The 20,805-nt window shown below is 42.5% G+C and overlaps 1 protein-coding gene and 4 non-coding genes across 9 annotated transcripts in view; 2 read left to right on the forward strand and 3 right to left on the reverse strand.

Annotated features, from left to right (window-relative positions):
- The first annotated feature begins 504 nt into the window (after positions 1–504).
- Positions 505–20,805, forward strand: part of LOC125903658 (PDZ and LIM domain protein 7-like) — an 83,370-nt gene continuing 63,069 nt past the window's right edge. For 3 of the 5 annotated variants that reach the window (XM_049600709.1, XM_049600712.1, XM_049600713.1), the window contains exons 1-3: positions 505–622; positions 869–978; positions 8,866–9,080. In XM_049600709.1, coding sequence (XP_049456666.1) covers positions 8,985–9,080 — 96 coding nt within the window. In that variant the 5' untranslated portion in view covers positions 505–622; positions 869–978; positions 8,866–8,984. Of the gene's footprint in view, positions 623–868; positions 979–8,659; positions 8,779–8,865; positions 9,081–20,805 lie in introns of those variants that run through there. The other 2 variants (XM_049600711.1, XM_049600710.1) reach the window with 2 other exon arrangements.
- Positions 14,934–15,007, reverse strand: trnat-agu (transfer RNA threonine (anticodon AGU)). The gene has a single exon. It is a non-coding gene; the product is annotated as a tRNA-Thr (tRNA).
- On the reverse strand, positions 19,116–19,189 carry trnat-agu (transfer RNA threonine (anticodon AGU)). The gene has a single exon. It is a non-coding gene; the product is annotated as a tRNA-Thr (tRNA).
- trnat-ugu (transfer RNA threonine (anticodon UGU)) lies at positions 19,960–20,033 on the reverse strand. Its single transcript has one exon. It is a non-coding gene; the product is annotated as a tRNA-Thr (tRNA).
- On the forward strand, positions 20,178–20,251 carry trnat-agu (transfer RNA threonine (anticodon AGU)). Its single transcript has one exon. It is a non-coding gene; the product is annotated as a tRNA-Thr (tRNA).

Here is a 20,805-nt window from a genome sequence, read left to right on the forward strand (position 1 = left end):
GACAAATATCAAGAACAAATACATGGAAATATTACTAGTACTAGTAATATTACTAAACTCACGGTAACAAACCAATATATGTTGCTATAGTAACATATTACAAACATAACAGTACATGGTTTGTGATTTTTATTTTTTCTTTCTGTTTACAAATACCATAAAGTGGCATCACAACAGTCTGGCCAATATTTAAAACCATGGGGGCCGTTAAAAAAATAAAAAATAAAATAAAATAAAATAATTTCCCCAAGGACAAAAAAAAAATGCAAATTAAAAAAACTGGCTTTTATTAATTTGTATTTATTTAGCTAACTAATAATTCTTAAACATCCCGAATTCATAACTGTAAGTCAAGAATAATTCGTTTATTTTACAGTGTATTTATTTTGTTTATTTACCTGTCTACACCGCAGTGTGTCTGACTCCTGCCTCTTTAAATGAAAACCCTGCTAATGAAAATCCACCGTTAACACCCCCCTTCCTCCTCCTCCTCCTCCCCTCGGCCTCCCTCCTGCTCTCTGCCCCGGCCGGGCACCGGAGCCGGATCCCTGGATCACCGCAGGCTGTCCCGGTCGGTGTGTGACGGTTCACGGAGCTGCAAGGACACAAGCAGCAGCAACAGGTATCATCTACTTTTCAGACAGTTTCACACCTGTTTGAGCTCGCGTGCCCCTGCTCTCTAATCCCTTCATCATCATCATCATCATCATCAGCCGGCAACAAGTGGCAGCTCCTGCCCGGCTCACAGCTCCCTCAGCCCGGGTCCCAGCACCAACTTTCCCCCGCTGAAGCTGTGTGTTAGTGTCCAGGCCTGAGATGAAACCCAGCGGGTTTAAAGTGTCTCATACTCGGTGTGTTTGACTTTCAGGGTGTTCGCTGGGTTCAGAGCACGGAGCGGCCCTGCTGGGCGGAGCAGAGTGCGGGAAGCAGCAAGGAGCAGGTGGGCGGTGTCTGTCTGCGGAGCACCTGAGATACAAGGTGAGCACAAGTGTCTTCATTCAGGAATCAAATGGTACCTGTGCTGCGTTCAAGTGCTGCTCGGATGATCCTGTATCTTGAGTTGGGTGTGTTCATTAGCTTTTAAGCAGGGGTGGAAAAATACTAGAGTACGATTATAAAATAAAAGTACTGTTACTATAAAGAAGATATACTCAAGTAAAAATAGAAATACTTCTGTAAAAATAATTTACTTTATATTAGTACAACAAAATTAGGACGATCAAAATGTACCCTGAGTACATGTTACTGCGTTACATTTTTATGCTACATAATAAATTGCATTAAATGTCAACATACACACCAGTGGAACAACATCAGCAACATGATCCCTTGTGTCCAAACCAACAGTAAATTACATTTCTAGACAGCACTAAGCAGCCTGTACATACAAATGATTATCAGTCAGCTGAGCCTGGTTAACCTGAAAAGAGACAAAAATGATTAACGATAAATAAAAAGTCTGTGGTGCAAAGAGCGATATTAGGCCTCGATCACACAGAAAGCGTTTTAGCAGCTGGAGGTGCCTTTTTGGATTGTTTTTAATGAGAATGAAGCTTTTTGCTCGTGTTTTCCTCACATTTCTGCGCTCAAGGTGCCTGGCGTTTTTGCCGGAGCGCTCTGAACTCCCTGAGTTGAAAAAACTTCTGCTGAGAGCCCCATGTCATCTTTTTTTCCCAATTGGACAATTTAAGAGGCGGGCCTTCTGTGGTGGTCACGACTACAGGTTTACACTTGGTAAACAATGGAGGAGATAACTGGTGGTAGCAGTAGCTGGATACCCAGAGCTATAGACAGCAGGTTGTCAAACTGCCCCTGAGTCATCCTAAAATATGCCTGGAAACAGCCATCGTGGATGCAAAGCTCCTGGACCAACAGGTGGTACTCCCCATGATCTACCCTCTATTTTAGGGTCTCATGTACCCACACAGATCTCTGTTTCCCTGTGCCCAACAAACTATTTACTGACAGCCTCTCAGACTCAACCAGAGCTACAGCAAGTACCCTCTGCCTCAACATGTCAGGAACTACATACTGATTCCTGTGAAATTAAAGAATAAAAATGGTAGATTGATTACACGGGAAGGTTAGTGTTAGGACGTGATGGGCCTTAATCTGCATGCATAAAATAACCTGCCACTTTTTATTGAATCAACATCAGAGTAAATCAATATAAACTCCACAGCGGCTGCAGCCATAAACACATTACAGCAAATGAGAGACAGCACAAGTTTTATACACCACGTCACATACACAGGCAACGCAGTGGTCGTCAACCTTCTCAACCTTCTAAAGAGTTTGTTGCCACAACAGGAGCAGCAGTTTAGTAACGTCCTCTTAAGGAGACAGGGTTGCAAGGAAACACACATACTTTTACTGAAGTAACATTTTCAATGCAGGACATATTTCCTCCACCACTGATGAATATAACACACACACACACACACACACTCCTGTTTGTGTGTGTTGGTATTGACCTGAACTGACCTTTGACTTAACAAGACGGCTCAATTAAGAAGCTGTTTAAAATGACAAAGTATTCACAAGTGCTCTGAGGTCAGTTATGTGTCGTTAATGCTGAGAGAGATCCTCTATCACACACCCCCTCCCCTTTCCTCACACACACACACACACACACATACACACACACATGCGCGCTTTAACACCCAGCTCATATATCTGTGGATGGTTTTGCCTCGGCTCAGAGCTCTCTATGAGCAGTGACTCACATCGTGCCATCGAGTTGACTCAGTTTGTTTTCTAAACTTGAATCTCCGAAATGTCGTGAACTGAAAACAATATTCAGAGTCTTAATCTCCACTAACGCCCCCTACAGGCTGGAGTGTTCATTACAGCCACAGCATCAAAGCTTTACACTGAAAGAACAACATAAAGATGATTTTTATATTCTTAGAGTCTTATCAGCAGTGGAGGTAAAGATGTTAAGTTTGCCCTGAGTGTAGCGTTAGAGGAAAGATCATAGGGTCACTGAGGTGTACAGAGTTCATCCTCTGAGGAGCAGGAATCTGACCTGTGTTTTATGTTTAAGCCATGTTTTTAGCTTTCATGAAAACATGATGTTGTGTGGAATTCTGAATATATTCTCAAGTTATACGCAGGAAGTTTTCATGCATTTGTTCTTCCTCTTCCTCCTCCTCTTCAAATGTGCCTCAGTAACAAAACAGACTAAAATAGCTGCTTACACCTGGAGGAGAGTTTTCTTTGCTGCAAGTCAAATTACAAGTTATAAAATTAGGTTTGCAACTAGTTGAATGATATTTAATCTTCATTAACAAGTTCATCAAACCCCTGCAAATCACTTTGACCTATTAAAGGGACCCTGTGGAGAGTTTGAACACTAGTATGAGCAGTGATGGAAGAAGTGTCTGAGGGAGCTTTCAGACGTAGAGTCGTCTTGCTTTGGTCTGAATCAGGGACTAATTTTGTTACAAAGTTTCATAATTGCCTAGAGTTGGTTCATGTTCTCACGGCAGCATTTACAAGCGGACCAGATCAAATGCGTTGTGCGAGAAAGCTGCTCTTGATTGGTCAGAATTTCCATGTGGGAAAAATCCAGGAAGTAAACCAAACGTTGAAGAGGAGTACACTTGCAAGATAAATGTGACGCTTTCTAATGTCACAATGGAGGGACAACTACGCAGGTTGATTTTAGCGCTGCTCATCGTGGACTATATTGCTGTCATTGTTCATTTTAGTCAAACCATACAGTTTGAAAACGAGGCGCGGCTCCAACTAGAAAACAATGTTTTGATGCATTGGATGTGCTGAATGTGCATATTAAGGCAGTACAGGAGGAGGTGCACATTAATAATCCTCCAGGACTGTAACATGCTCATGTTTAACCCAAACAATGTGTCATGTGACTGCAGTTGGTTCACATCCAGGTCGGAACACGTTCTCACCACAAACGAACTGCACCAGAGTTCGTTTGCAACTGAACCGAGACCACCTCTTCAAGAAGGTCTCAGTCTGGTTGTTTTGGTGCGCACCTGAGTGTGATTGCTGTGTTCACACCTGCCCAAACAAACTGCACTTAGGGGGCAAACAAACTTGAGTTTGATTGAACCGAACCAAACAGTGCAGGTGTGAAAGCACCTTTAATCACTCAACTAAAACGGGAGTGCGGAATGTTTGTCTCCTCCCTTTGGCAGTGAAAGTAAATACATAATCACTGTTGCTGCATGGTCATAACGTACGCTGAATGCTGATTTTTTTTTTTTTTTTTCCTCTCCAGAAACTTGTCTTGGACACTAGCTAAGATTTTCCACCAGTACTCGCTGCTGCTTTGCCTCTGAAATGTCGTGGAGTAGAAGTATAACATAACCTAAATAAATTAAAATAGATTTATTTATTGTGTAGTTGTGTTGGTGAGTAACACTGAATGTGAACGCAACTTTAAGCAACTTATTTAAACCTAAAATCATTTTAGAAGCATGTGTTGGTCTGTTGCCCCCTGGGACGTTTTCTCTCCATCAGATTCCTCTCTGTGACAAAGACGTCTAAACTTAGCCGGTGATATAACAGGCTGAGCAGATCAGGCTGCTCTGGGATCAGCCTGTCAGTCACTGCAGAGGAGCTGAGTGCCCTCCTACAGACATGTCACATACATGAACAGAAAGATAGTTAAGAACTATGAACTAGAACAAAATACTTTAACATGTTAATATCATTAGATTTATTTCCAGCCCCCCAGTGACACCTGTTTACTAAAGTCAGGCTGCAGAGGTGGACTCAAAGTTTTAAATAATGCGGTAAACATTGGCTACAAGATGACGTCATAGTTCGACAGATTTCTTTACATGGTCATTTGCTCCAAGCCCTCTGCTGCAAGTGTTTCCAATACATAGCCTACACTGCTACATGAAGCTACATGCTAACACTAGAGAAACGTGTAATCTTGGTTGCAGATGTTGTGAATTTCTGCCTGCTTTTGTATCGTATTCCTGCTGGAACATGTCCGGTTGTGTTTAGAAGCTTTTATTGGTGATGTTTCATCGGAAAAAGTGCCGCCATTCTCTGTGACAGTCATTCCCTGGCTACAAATACGGTGCAGAGACGCAGAGAGTGCCTGACCAGTCCAAGCAGACAGATCCAAAAGGTCAAAGGTCAAACGTCAACTTCACTAGGACATCATAATGTTCTGCAAAAACACTTTTCTGGCCATTATTCAACATCATATCTCAGAAACAGAAGGGGAGACATTTGTCAGATACTGAATTGGTGACACTCATCTTGAAACTGCTGATTGTATAGATCTTCTGTGCTGCTGGGCGTGTGGTGGTGAAAAGGTCCAGAAATGTCTGACAGTTAAGGTCAGGTTAGGAGCAAAACATGTTTACGTAGATTGAACAACCTTCACTGGGGCAGAGTGACAAGAGCAGAATGTTGCAAACAATTTACAAATCACACACACACACACACACACACACACACACACACACACACACACACACACACACACACAGAAAGTTAGGTATGATGTCTATCTGAAGAGGAGTATAAGAATGTTTGGTGAACTGTTCTGCGCGGCTGTCTCATTGTTCCAGTATGTGAGGTTGTAAGTTGTATCTTTAATAAACCCACTAAGGCTGCAAGGCCGACCTCGAGTCATAGAGATGTTCCTTCAACAGGGGAAGATGTGTGTGAAGCAGCCATGTTGTTGCAACTTGACAAAAGCTTGTTATTTATTTGTCCGACTTCACTCGCCGCTCTCATAGCATTGCTTTCAGAGACAAAGCTGTAAAAAGCCACTGAACACTTCCTGCTCAGCAGCAAACAGCAGACAGGTACAGTTAGAGACTAGCTGTGAACTTAGTGGAGCATTTAGCAGCTAAATAGACAGATATTTATAACTTATAACTCATAATTACATCCATTCGGACACCTTACAGCAGTTTGCACATGTTTAAAGGGCATACCTAAAAAACTTTTTATGCCTGGAGGGAAACAAGCAAAAATCTTCCAAGTTTCAGTTTAGAAATAGAAAAAAAACATGAACAAAACACAAGGACACAGGACAGTTATGAAGGCTAAATCCAACTGGAAAACACAAGGGGTTATGGGTAGTGTAGTTTTATGGGTAAAAATTATATAACAGAGAAGTGTTTCTGCCATTACATGAACCTCACACATGCTGACAGCTGTGTGTGTGTGTGTGTGTGTGTGTGTGTGTGTGTGTGTGTGTGTGTGTGTGTGTGTGTGTGTGTGCACTTATGTCAGGGAATTCTCACCTGTTGTTCACACCTGCCAAAATAAAAGCCCATTACCTCGACATACATGTGTCACTGTGCAGACAGAAGCTGTTTCCAGTGTGACTGCTGTCAGCACTTTTATTCATCATCAGGAAATACTGTGATACAGGTCAAACACTCAGACTTAGAGTTAAAGAATAAGCCTGGTGATATTTCACATCTTCATGTTCGGACTCAAACCAGCAGTGACTGTATATACTAACAGGTACTGTGTGTGTGTGTGTGTGTGTGTGTGTGTGTGTGTGTGTCAGAGCCTGATATATCTTCTTCCTCTGTGCCATGAAGCTCCACTGTATCCAAAAACTATTAAAACACATCAACGTATAGGGCTGCCTTGAAAAGGCGCAGCTCCTAATAGAGTTTCATGTTTGTTGGTTTTTTTTTTCTGCGACTAAGCAACAAATGAAATCTTTCCGACTAATGACCTTTGGTCGACGAATGTTTGGTTGACTATTAGGGGGCAGCCGTATCAATGAGACACCCTGCTGCACAGCCTGACATGTTCCTTCATCACCAGTTTATTTGGACTCAATCCCTCATACGCCGCCCTGCTGCCACAAATACTCACTAGTACTTACTCACCCCAAATGTGGATTAATCCAGCGCTGAAAATAGTTCCAAACAAATGTACTGTTTCCTTCTGTTTGTTTGACAGTAAACTTTAAACAGGTAAACTTTAAATTTGTTTTTAAAGATTTACGTTTTCAGTAGGAACCAACAGGCTTGGAGCTGAGAGCCACAGACAGGAAGTCAGACAGTATCGAGAGACAGACCAACACATTGACAGTTTGGTCACTTAATGCAGGGTTAGCATCTGTCGCTTGAGTTTCTGCGGTGTGCCCCGCAGTGTTGGCACCAGTCGGCCCTTGTTGGCTGTTTTTCGAACGATTCATCATCATCATGTTGAATTGGTGTCAGAGCGCGTTGATGAATGAAATCACTTTGATTGGCTGTTCAGCTCAGTGATCTCAGGGAGTGAAATCAACACAAACTTGTTATATTAGTTAAGATGATTATTTCTTAAGCCATTGAGCTCTTCAGCAGAAACTGTTATGTAATTGTTTGTGTTTTTGTTCACTAGTGCACGGTAAGGCCCCGATCAAATGCCACTAGTGACAAAAATGCTTGCTGCGCCTTTTTATTGTTGCCAGGCAACCACCCCATCACGTCTAACCTTCCTGTGTAATCAGTCTCTCTCTTTGTTTTGTTTTTACAGTAATCAGTATGTAGTTCCTAAAATGTTGAGGCAGAGGGTACTTGCTGTAGCTCTGGTTGAGTCTGAGAGGCTGTCAGTAAATAGTTTGTTGGGCACAGGGAAACAGAGATCTGTGTGGGTACATGAGACCCTAAAATAGAGGTTGGATCATGGGGAGTACCACCTGTTGGTCCAGGAGCTTCTCCTCCATGATGGCTGTTTCCAGGCATATTTTAGGATGACTCAGGGGCAGTTTGGCAACCTGTTGTCTATCGTCGGGTCGTATAGCTCTGGGTATCCAGCAACTGCTACCACTAGTTTCTCCTCCATTGTTTACCAACTGTAAACTTGTTGTCGTGACCACCACAGAAGGCCCTCCTATCAAATCATCTCGTTGGACAATGGGAAAAAAGACTGACAAATACAGACGACTGCTGCCTGCTGGTGTGGAGAGTTATTACCTCTCATGCAGTCGCAGAATGTATGTGCTGGTTGACCATTGACCGTAGACTTAGTGGTGTGTTCAAGTGCAACTTTTTGACCGAGACACAGGCAAGTTCATTATGTCAGTTTGGTGTTTCTGGGCCTTAGGCTTGGACTGTTGGACGGAAAATACATGCTCTGTCATCTTGACCTTTTTTCATACCTACATGAAGTTATATACACAAAATGATTCAAAGAAGAATCTGCAAATTGTTTGTTGCAGCAGAGGTAATAATATAAATCTAGAAAAAGATAAAACAGCTCAGTCAAACTGTTTGGTGACCGGCAGATCCGGAGGAGCAGTTTGAGGTTTGATCCCCTGCTGTAAGGCACTCCAGCAGTGACATATGGAGGGATTTAAACCTGCAGCCTCGCTGTAACAACTCATCTGCTGCTGACCTTTCAGCTATCGGAGCCACTTAACTCGTGGCCTTTCAGTTTCGGCTTTTATCACCACGAAGATAATGAGACGTTTCCTGGCATCGCCCCTGATTGGGTCCGAGGGAGACCCTGGGCGTAACGGGATGAGGGGGTGAGGGAGGGAGGCAGGGGGTGAGGGAGTCTAGAAGTATCTGCTGGGTCTATATTAGCTCCGGTGAATCACGGCGAGCCTGGCATACCGGGTGTCCCCTTTCACACCATATAAGTCCACCCCCCCTCCTTTCCTTCAACCCCCCCTGCCTCACCCTGCCTCACCCCGCCTCACCCCTCCACCCCTCCACCCCCCACAATGCTATCTCTGGCTATTCTTAGGCTGTCACTTCAGCTCCTCTGAGCAGGCAAGTCCTCTTCTGTCTCCTCTCTCAGCTTTTTCTTTCTCTCACAGTTTTGGTTCGTGTGTTTCGCACATTTTAAACTTTCATCTTCAGGTTTGTGTCTTCATCATTTCACCTGTCTCATATCTTTGTCTTCTTTCAGAGGCTACTCGGCGCAGGCCCTTCCTCCCATTCCTCCAGCAGCTGTGGGGTTTTTTAAATTTTCAAATTTGGTTTAATCGCCGTCGTCCATTTCGGAGGATCATTTAGTCGTCTGGAAGAATGAGCACCTACACTGTGTCGCTGCCCGGCCCCGGCCCCTGGGGCTTCAGGCTGCAGGGGGGGAAGGACTTCAACATGCCGCTGACTATCTCTAGGGTAAGAGATGGATTTATTAAACACTTTTTCATCTCACCTGCAACACATCCATCGGCACGTACACTTGCTGTGTCTGCTGTCTGTGTTTGGTTGAAGGACGTGTGTCTCTTTTGTAAAAGTCAGCAAGTCCTGGTGGTATTTGATGCACATTTAACCAACTTATGATCGAGTATGGAGATTTTTCCACTGAGTATCATCATGTTTCTAACTTCGTCAAGTGCTTTCAAATCTTAAACAGTGTAAAAAAAAGTCTGTTTATCAAGTTTTTCTGTCCCTAACTGAGTCCTGAAGTTCTATCTTCAGAACAACAAAAATGTTTCTGTTTCTAATAGAAGTAAAAGTTAGATTACTGTCTCAACACTTAGAGAACTAAGAGTTGAGACAGAAAAGATGGAGGCGGGGCATCCTGGTGGCCAAATGGTTCAAGCAGCTGATCCTGTAATCCAGGCACTCTGAGAATATATAGAAAGCCAGGACGACCACTGCAGGTCTTCGTCAGGGCTTTCGAAACAATTTGAAAGCCCTGACGAAGACCTGTAGTGGTCGAAACATGTTGGTTCTTTTAGCGATTTAGCCACTATAATATTTTTCTGTATTTTTTCGGAGTGCCTGGATTGCCTGCCTGTCGATCCTGTTGTTTCCCGTTCGCCACGAACACCCGACATGAGATTTTGATCTCTGTTTGCATGTACATAGCAACCAGTCATCTCTCTCTTTTATTAGCTGATGGTGTAATTGCGACGTCCCTGGTTGGTGTTCTGCTGCTGACTTTTGTTGCATGTCCTCATTTCCTGTCATCTCACTTCTGTCCTCTATCAAAATAAAATGCCCCCCGGGGCGACCTCTAGCTCACCTGGTGGCGTGTGCGCCCAATAGGCTGCAGCGGCCAAGGTTCGATTAAGGAAGTTTTGTTTGTATACCACCTTTCAAACACTTTTAAGTGCTTTAAAAATATATATGTTAAAGAGTCAGTTTCAGACATAAATTATTTGATAAGGAGATTTGTTGATATTTTTGTAAAAGTTTTTAATGACAATTATGTCATTTCAGTTCCAACTTCAGAAGTTGATTTTTATGGTTTATTTAAATGAATGGAAGCCAATGGCTGCACCGAAGGACAGAAAACACATGCAACTACATCAAATAAATATGGTATCCTTTGGAGGAACAGTGGAATCATCCTTTAATTCTGCTTTGCTGTTTGTTTTCTGTCATCTGCTTCCTGCTTCATGTTGGTTGCCAGTTTCCGCCTCTTTCCTGTTGCATGAGGATGGTTTTGATGATCGTTTGTGAATGATTCAGAAGCACATGTGAAGCCTGTCAGGCTGAGGCCTGCAGGGCGTGACGGCTGCCACAATTTGTCAGGGAGGTCGAAAGCAGAGCCAGAGGCCTAAAACTGGAGCTGGTGTTGGTTTCACAGCCTCGACTCTCTGAATAGAGTCAGAGACACAGAGGGAGAGAAACACTCCTTTAACTGTCCGCTTTGAATCTGCTGCATGTGTTGTCAGGATGCTGTGATCCTTGACCTTCGACCTCTGTTTGTTTGCTGCTTGTTGGTAATTCAGGTGTTGAGGCTCATTCTGTGAGCTGCTCTGGCTAACAGAGGAATTTATTTTCTGTTTGCTCGTCCGTCACATTTTGAATCTCCCTGCTGTTGTCAGGATTCAGCCCTGTGTGCCTGTAACCAGCTGCTGTCTGCAGGAGCCCCATAAAAGATGTTTGCGTGCAGAGGGTGGAAGTTTGATGTTGATTGGGACGAAGAGCTGCACATTTTCCAGCTTTTTCATAATGGTGAGGATTGATAAAGAAATTGGAAGATGCAAAATGAACTGTGAGACTTTAATGAGATACATTGGGAAGTCGCTGAGCAGATGACACCACTGACACATTATCCTGACTGTGTTTCTGCTCCCTGTTTGACTTGTAACTTGACAATTTTAAAAGCTGTTGTCCACATTAGTCACTTAACTTGGAAAACTGGGTTCAACTCAAAAAATACAGTCACCCCTTTAAATCAATGTTTTGATCTGTGAGACGAACGTCTCAGAGGATGAAGAGCAGAGCTGCAGGTTCCCTGTATGAAAGCCTCCTCTCTGTGTGACAGAAGGTTTGTGATGTTTGAGTGTGTGATCAGCCGTCCTTCAGTGAGGGAGGAACGGAGATTGAACAGGGTACATGGAAATATATTTCAAGGTTTGTAGAGCATTGATATTTATTACTGGAAAAGCTTTGAAGAGAGAAAAGAAAGTGGAGGTGCAGTTGTTTATTAATTCACTGTAAACCCACTCACTTCAGAACATCTGCAAAATGTTCACTGTGAACTTATTTTCTTTTGATTTCGCTCAATAAAAACACTTGATATTTTATCATGCTGTTGATGGACACTGTTGTCTCTGCAGAACTTCCTTGAGAATCTTCATGTTTTAAAGTTTGCTGTGGTATCAGAGTAATCCAGTGATCTGAACATCCATGAGTACACTGCAAACAGGAGCTGCTAATAGTTAATTCAGCACACTTTTAAGAAGACAAAATGGCAGAACTTTTCTTTTCATGTGCAATCAGTATGTTTCGAGGGAGCACAGTTGTCTCTACTGTGTCTGATGGGTCCACAATGTCGTGTACCTACTGCAAATTAGTGAAACAAAAACAGCTTGAAGCACACCAAATACAGTTTTTATTTTACTGAATTGATTTTGTGAGGACCAGTTGACCTTTTGCTAAGCCCGCCCCTTTGTGATGGTCTGACAAGCTGTTGGAGTAAGCATGGAGCCCACACTGTAACTAACTGCACTCCCTGAAGAAATATTATCATATTTTTGGACAAATGAAAGAGTGATTCCAGAGAGAAGCAGACAGAGGGGTCTACAGTCTGTGTTCGAAGGATATATCCAGGATGTCAAACTGACTCAGCAGCAACAAAACGTTAAAAAGACAAAGATAGTTAGAAGCTAAAGCCGAACTATAGGCTACAGATCACAGTGTAAAAGTGAACCACCACATCACTGCTGATCGCCACACAAGACAATGAATATAAAGGGAAACTTTGCTGATACTGAACCAGCTGTGTGGCATCGCAGTGTGTGCAGATGAATGGTGTTTGGCTAGTACCCAGACTGGCAGGGATCTCCTTATCTCTGCACACACTGCAATGGCACACAGCTGGTTGAATATGAGCAAAGTTTCCCTGCTTCCCTTCACTGGTTCCTGTACAGCAGGGTCGGCCTTTGTTTCACCGTTATAATCATTAAAAAGCAAAAGCAGCACGTGTATACATTCAGTAGGCTATATCTTCAGTAGCTAGCTAGCTAACCCTACACTTTTCAGGGTTTCATTTTGGTTTTGGAACAGGGAAGAAACGTATACCTTTTTCCAACCTCTCCAGGTAACGAGTATCATTAATACACGACGTGCCCCAGGCACAACATTTAGCTCCAAATCCACAAAACCAGCCTGAAAATGAAGGAACTCTGATACGACTGTGTGAACGTGTCCCCTGTGTTCCTCCTACAATCAACACATACCTTTTACTAATGTACTAACATAACTACTTAAGTTACTGTGACTGCAGCACTACTGCAAACGCATAACTGAAGCAGTGAACATTCATATCAGAGTGGTACAGGATTGATTAGATCTTTGATAATGAAGAAATCAGATCAGATCAGACCAAATTATCTGGTCAGTGACTTTTGGCTGAACTGACACAATGACACCCAGCAGCTGTCCACACACACACACACACACACACACACACACACACACACACACACACACACACACACACATGCAGCAGTCTCAGTCATTCAGGAACAGCTGACGAGGAGCTTCCCCTCTGTCTCTCTCTGTGGTTCGTGGTATTCCATGACATCATCATGCTGCCATGTTGGAAACAAACCACAGCTGTTTATAGTGTGACAGATTTTACTGGTCAGCAAACGTCACACGTCGACCAGAAGAGACGGGTCCACACAGTCGGACAACACGTCAATCATTCATTTATAAAAGTTCTGAAGTCACAGGAAACACTGGAAACTACTGAGATGTCTGAAGTTAAACGCTGAATCGACAAACTGATTCTGAATCTGCAGAAGAAAATGTGAATTAACGCGTTTCTATCCACTGTTACGGTCAGTGGAGGACAAAGTATTCAGATCTATAACTTAATAACACCACACTGTAAGTAAAAGTCTTGCACTAATGAATATTAGCAGATGGATTTATCGTTGGTTTAGCTGTTGTAAAATCACATCTGCTGTCATAAAATCCTGTGGCGGTTTTCTTTCACACCACAAACAAACCACTCCAGAGTCCGTTTGGAGGCAGACAGAGACCCACCTTTTTGAGCGGTCACGGTTGGGTTGTTTGGTCCACACCAGGGTTTGACTGGCGGCTTTAACACCATCCCGTTGAACCGTACTAACAGCACAAACAGACCTGAGTTTGTTTTGACCAAACCAAACAGGTTAGGTGTGAAAGCACCCTCAGACTACATGATTTCTTGGATGGATGCTCTCCATTTGTTAGTAAGGTGACTGACTGAGAGGTATGTAGTGCACAAGACTTACTCATTCATTCATTCATTCATTGCATTTTTGGCAGGAAAATAAGACGTTTATTTTGTTGATTTAAAATAATCCAAAACCTCTCCATCTGCCTCAGATTCACTGTAAATCTGTGTGTGTGAGGAGGAGAAAATCCTGTTAGACACACATTCACACACATAAATCTGCTTTCACTACAGATATGTTAATACCCAGTGACGGATATAAACACAAGCCCACACACACACACACACACACACACACACGACAACACAAAAACCCTGAGCTTTGTTGGAGAAAATATCTCCATCTCAGTGTGTGGTGCCATGTGGTGATAATCTGCTGTCAGTGTGACAGCTGACACACTCGCTCAACTGGAATTACACTGTGATTTCTGGCACTGGTGGCTCTTATGGCGGTGGAGGTTCTGGATGCTTCCCATCATGCCTCTGTGCTCTGCGGTTAATTGTTTCCTCAGAGGTTCAGAGCAGCAGGTTGAGGGAGGAGGACTGAAGCAGTGGGATTAATGTGAGGACGAGGATGAATCAGTCCCAATCTGCTGCTCCCTCAGCGTCACATTCACAGCGTGTACATGGAGGTGGAGGAATACTGAGCGATATTCAGGTGGATGTTTTGTTTTCTGTCAGCTGACAAGTTGTTTTTGTTTGGTTTAAGCCGCACTGTTGCACTGGGTGACATGTTCCTTCATCACCATGAACGCCCACACTGTAGTTTATTTCGACTCAATCCCACATACACCGTCCTGCTGCCACAAATACTCACAAGAGTCCCAAATGTTGATTCATCCACCGGTGAAAATAGTCCCCAACAGATACACTATTTACTCCAGCTGTTTTAGGAAATGAAATGTGACTAAGAGAGGGAAAGTGACGGAACAATGGAGTAATACAGTGAAGAACCCGGGAGAGAGAGACTGCGTGTGTGAGAGGGATGGAAAATGAGAGAATGGAGGGGAAGATGTGCGTAACATGCAGCAGATAGTGCTGATCATCATCTGTCCGCCACATTGCCAGGGGTAGGAAATGTGCTATAGGAATAAAGTTTCCATGCCATGGCTCGACTGATGCACTAGACACACTGAGGGGTCCAGTCTGCTCTACTGAACACGTCATACACAAGACGACATACTGTTAGAATAACAGAAGGAAGAGAAGTGGTGCGAGGAAACAACATATGACCCCTCAGCTTGAAATAAATGTTTTGATACAGAATATTTATTTACAGTAGTGTCTCAGAAGCTACATCAGCTGTAGTGTAGAAAGAAAAGTTTGGACAAGAGGTGATCTGATTGAGGCACTGCTGGGATTTGAACCCAGGATCTCCTGTTTACTAGACAGGTGCTTTGACCAACTAAGCCACAGCGCCTCTTGTTCTTGTTGTAGCCGCTGTCTGAACCTTTACCGGGCAACTCACCAGGTTCAACATTTTATTAGCAACTGTGTAAAAACATTTTGTTTAAAGTTAAAATCCAGTAATCTTGTAAATCTGGATTGTTGTGGTGCTGGGCACACGTACACAAGCCTGTTTCCACACCCAGAGTTCAACCTGCACACACAGCCCTTAGCTTGAAATAAATGTTTTAATACGTAAAAAAAATATGTGTATTTATTTTACAGTAGAAATGCTGGTTTTTCATTGGACTTGGGCCCAAAACTGCTGCCGTAGTTTGGACTCGAGTTCGGGTTTATGTAGGTCTGGGTCTGATTTTCTGGGCCTGATCAGAGCTCTACATAAAACACACAGAAAACTAGTTAATGCAGAATATACCTCTGTGTTTAAGATGGTCCTTTTAATCTGATATCTGAGGTGATGTCAGGCCTCATGACTCTCATGTACAGCAGACTTTGCAAGCCAATCTGGGACATGATGTCTTACTTAGCAGTAGCAACTGAAAACAAGAGGACTTAACAGGAAATGGAGCAGATGAAGTGTTTCTCACACTGCCATTAAAGGACGATTCATGCGTCTGATGCCGAGGTCCACTGACCAAGTGTCCAAGGAGTTGAGAGGGAGACTGGATTGGGCTTGGAGCTGACAGTTAAAGTCAGACAGTATCGAGAGATGGACTAACATTTTGTTGATTTGGATCTGCACATACAATAAGAAAAATATAAAATAACACCACACTTACACTTTAATATTGAGCTCCTTATCATGCAGGCATTAAGATTTTCACAGCTGCTGTAGCGCTGCAGTACATGATGAAATTATATCAGCAGCTGCAGATGTGAATTAATTAGCACTGGTCTAATTAATGGTCTCAATCACATGAGACACGGCTCCTTTGTGTGTTTATCCCAAACACATTAAAATGCACTTGTCTGATATTTGTCGGAGTTAATATGTAAAATTCTGCAAGCTCAAATGGCTTTATGGACGCTGCAGCTTTGAATGTGCTGTTTTTTACTGTAAAGTTTCCCCGTACAATCTTTACATTTAAAAAAGGCTTCCCTAACACGTGGAGGCCTCAGATGACGCAGCAGGTTTTAGCTATGTCTTGGTTTTTCTGTCTGACCTGCTGGATGATCAGAAAACTGGTTTTATCTCTTTCCCACTCTACAGTGAAGCAGGCTGACATTTCCTCTGAAGAGCCGAGACTGAAATGTCAGGAGAGCTCTGAGTTTGAGATGTGTTGGCAGAGGAATCTGTGGAAATGAAAGAAACTCAATTCAAAACATAAACTATGAGATGAATTCTTTCATTTTCTGCAGAAGAAACTGTCCTCAACTGACAGCTGACAAAATATAATCTCTATATTTTTTTTACATTTTTTAATTGAAAAGAAGAGACTTTAGACCCTTTGACCTCGACCTCCATATTACTTTGCATTTAAAAGTAATTCACATTCATTGTATCTTTTCTTTGTGCCTGTGTTTTAACATAAACCTTTAAAAACTCTGTGTATAGCCTGTAGTCCTGCTTGTGGTCTCTGTGTCAGCGTGCACCAGAGTGTCGCTCTGACCTGCTTAAATAAAGTTTTACAGTCTGTGTGAAAGCCGAGCTCTCGGTAACTGAACTCCTGCTGTAACACATGGTGCTGACTCAGCTGTCAGTGAGCTCCTGATCTCACCGCATCCTGTTACAGATCAGGGGATCCCAAACGCTTTCACATCAGGGAACCCCGAATAAGATCCAGTTTACACCTGCAGAGATGTTTGATGCCGAACTGATCTGGATGTTCATAGATATCACTCATCATGTCACCTGTCAGAGAGATTATGCTTGTTTTTAGGGTGTCTGTAGGCATGGATGGATTACTGAGTGAGCCCACTGGGTACAGGCCCAGGAGCACAGACGCCCAGGAGGTCAGGAGGCCCCAGTCTTTGATTGATGTTACTGCTAACATTTATTTCTAGTCAATTAAATAACTACAAAAAGATCTGAAACTACTTAAAACAAATCCAAAACAACAACAAAAAAAAACACTAAAAACAAACTCAAAGAGATGCAAAATTATTAAAAAGAGATGCAAAATGACAACAAACTAGTCAAGACAGCCACTAGATGACACAAAGCAACTGGAAAGAGATGCAAACTTAGCACAATAAGATGCAAAATGACTGCAAAGAGACGCAAAACGACTACAAAAAGATGCTAAATAACAAGGAAGCGATGCGAAGGACTTCAAGGAGATGCAAAACTTTTTTCAGAGATTCAAAATGATCCAAAGGAGATGCAAAATTACCACAATAAGATGCAAAACTATTTTAGAAAGAGATACAATAGAGATGCAAAACTATTTCAGAGATGCAAAATGACTAAAAAGAGATACAAAATTACCACAATAAGATGCAAATCGTCTGCAAAGAAATGCAAAACGACTACAAAAAAGATGCAAAATAACAAGGAAGCAATGCAAAGGACTTCAGAGATGCAAAACTATTTCAGAGATGCAAAATGACTCAAAAGAGATGCAAAATGACCACAATGAGATGCAAAATGACCACAAAGTAATACAAAACTACAACAGAAAGAGATGCAATACAGATGCCTAACGTTTTCAGAGATTCAAAATGACCCAAAGGAGATGCAAAATTACCATAATAAGATGCAAAACGACCACAAAACTAGGACAGAAAGAGATGCAAAATGAATTCAGAGATGCAAAATGAGATGAAAAACAACAAGGAAGAGATGCAAAGGACTTCAAAAAGATGCAAAACTATTTCAGAGATGCAAAATGACCACAAAGAGATGCAAAACTACTACAGAAAGAGACGCAAAATGGCTTGAAAGTCATGCAAAACAAGAAAAAATAGATGTAGAACTACTGCAAAGACTTGCAAAACAACAAAGAGGAGATGCAAAATGAATTCAAAGAGATATAAAATAGCCACAAAGAGACTCAAAAAAAACTATTAAGACTCAGAATGACCATAAAGACAGGGTAAATGACAACAAGGAAATGCAAAATTGCTGCAAAAAGACTAAGAAAATCCACAATAACATGTAAAATTGCAACAATGAGATACAAAAAAATCTATAAAGAGATGCAAAACCACTGTGTTTGAGTGCGCACCTCCACCAACGAGCCATGATTTGCACTTGTCCGAGTTATAGAGCTCTCGTTTATTCCCTAACTCTAACTATTAATTAAATTTGCAACAAATCTGATTATCGATTAATTAGTTAGAGTAATTTTTTAAGAAAAGAAAATCAAAATTCTCTGATTCCAGCTTCTTACATGTGAATATCTTTGGCTTTGGCAAACACTGATTGACATTTTTCACCATTTGCAGACATTTTATAGCCCAAACAACTAATCAATTATTAAGTCAACAGTGAAAATAATCATTTCTTGCAGAAAAAAATGTGAGTAAGCATAATGTATTGAAGACATGGAGCCTCTTCCTCCACAAGCTGTACTTGTGAGTGCACCGGGCTCCGACAGCAGCCTGACATTTGTACCAGCAGCACACTGAGGCCTGCAGAGTGGCAGCGAGCGTCTGTGGCTGCTGACAGGCAGAAGGCTGTTTTTAGCCTCTGAAGGTCACACACACACACACACACACACACACACACACACACACACACACACACACGGGTCTTATCAGTTCTTCTTCTACTGTTACAGACCCACAAAGTCTCTGCTGTTGAGTCCGTGTGTTCGATAAAACCCAGGTTCACATTGTAACTCTGGACAAGCCTCCATCACTGAATGTAAAGAATTTCACTCTCCCAACACTTTAACTGTGACAACCGTCCAGTAAATCATGTAGAACTGATTATCGATGTGCTGTGAATATAGGAAGTGTTTAAAGTGGGTCAGTGTGAATGGCTCAGAGGGAAAGTAGGCCACTCTGCAGTCTGTTCAGGCCTCGCATTGTTCGAGCTCAGTGAGTCAAACTCCACAAACATTTGTTCACTCTAATCCAGCCGGGTGTGATGAAATAATCTGGAGGCTGAGTGCTCCTGAACTCAGCAAACAGGAAGCTTTAACATGATGAGTTTCATGCATGAAGTGATCTGATTGAGGCACTGCTGGGATTTGAACCCAGGATCTCCTGTTTACTAGACAGGCGCTTTGACCAGCTAAGCCACAGTGCCTCTGTACAGCCATGCTTCTCTAATAATAATCATATCAAAGACATTTCCCAGCTGAACTCTCCACAGGATTTGTGAGGCTGCAGTGAGTGAGCATGCTACCCCAGCAGAAGATGTTATGTATTTTAAGAGTTAAATGCATCAATCAGGTGCACTTTGAGAGCAAAAGATCTATGGCTATGTTCACATTACAAGCAAATGCGGTCAGATCTGATTTTGTTGCTCTATTGTGAACACAGAAATCTGAATTTTTCACATCAACGGCCACATTAGAGCTTTGATCTCTGCCAGAGCCTGGGCCAGGCTGTAATTTCTTAACATTCCCCAGGGCTTGGGGAATGTCGGGTTCCCACCAAATGCCTTTTTCCCCCAAGGTTTTTTTCTTAGTAGACTGGCAGCTATTGTGTGTAAATGGCAGAGTTACATTGGACTGAATCAAGAGGCTGACAGAGAGGAAGAGTGACGAAACAATGGAGCAGCATAGTGGAGAACTGTAAAACAGAGGTTGAGTGTGTACAAGAGATGGACAGAGAATGAGAGAATGAGAGAGACGGGGTGAAAGGCGGCTTGTTTGGAAGTGTCTTCTTCTGCTTCCCCAGCAGCAGGAAAGATGTGTGTAAACTAAGAAATTGAACATGGAAAGTCAGATGATCACCAAACTTATTAAAGTTCATCCTGAATCACATTTTATCACAAGCCTCATCGTGGCTTTCAACATTGTTTATTTCTAGCATCAGTTTGGTGTAACTGAGACCTTGATCTCTGTAACAACCAGGCACTGCTGGGATTTGAACCCAGGATCTCCTGTTTACAAGACAGGCGCTTTGACCAGCTAAGCCACAGCGCCTCTGTACTGCCATGCTTCTCTAATAATAATCATATCATAACACCTACTTGGCTCAGCGATGAACAGTGATCACGTTACAGTCCACAATTTATTGGCCTGATGCAGTAATCTTCATTATCATCAACATCATCATCATCACACTGTGGCGCTGTGGCTTAGTTGGTCAAAGCGCCTGTCTAGTAAACAGGAGAACCTGGGTTCAAATCCCAGCAGTGCCTCACATCCTGGCAACAGGGCAATGCTAACATGCTAATTTATAGCATGCTAACATTTGGTAATTACTCATAAACACAAAGTATATCTGAGGCTGATTGTAACACCATTAGTTCTGCAGGTTCTTGGTCGTAGGGATGGACATGTTAAAAAAGATGTCAAACTGTTCAACAAACGAGGTGGCCTACGAAACCACTTATCACCCACCTACAATGCAATCCTGGGATCCCTCCCCAGATGACTTAACATCAAGTCACACCTGGGGCCTGTATCACGAAGCAGGATTAATGTCTTAGCGAGGTAACTTCAGGGTTAACCCTGGGTTTTCGGTCTCACGAAGCCGGTTCAGTTCTTATCGGGGTAGATCACCATGGTAACTTACTCTGAACGGCTATCCTGCTCCGGAGCAGGGTAAGTTCAGGGTTGAATCTGATCCTATAAAAAGCACCACCCACTGGCCAATCAGCTGTTCAGAAAAAATGACTCCGCTGACAGAAATGCAGCCCAGTCATGACGGGAAGTTTAATTCATTTGATTGATTTTGATTTGAAAGTTTATT

Source organism: Epinephelus fuscoguttatus, linkage group LG16 (assembly GCF_011397635.1).
Source record: "Epinephelus fuscoguttatus linkage group LG16, E.fuscoguttatus.final_Chr_v1".
NCBI classification, from domain to species: Eukaryota; Metazoa; Chordata; class Actinopteri; order Perciformes; family Serranidae; genus Epinephelus; species Epinephelus fuscoguttatus.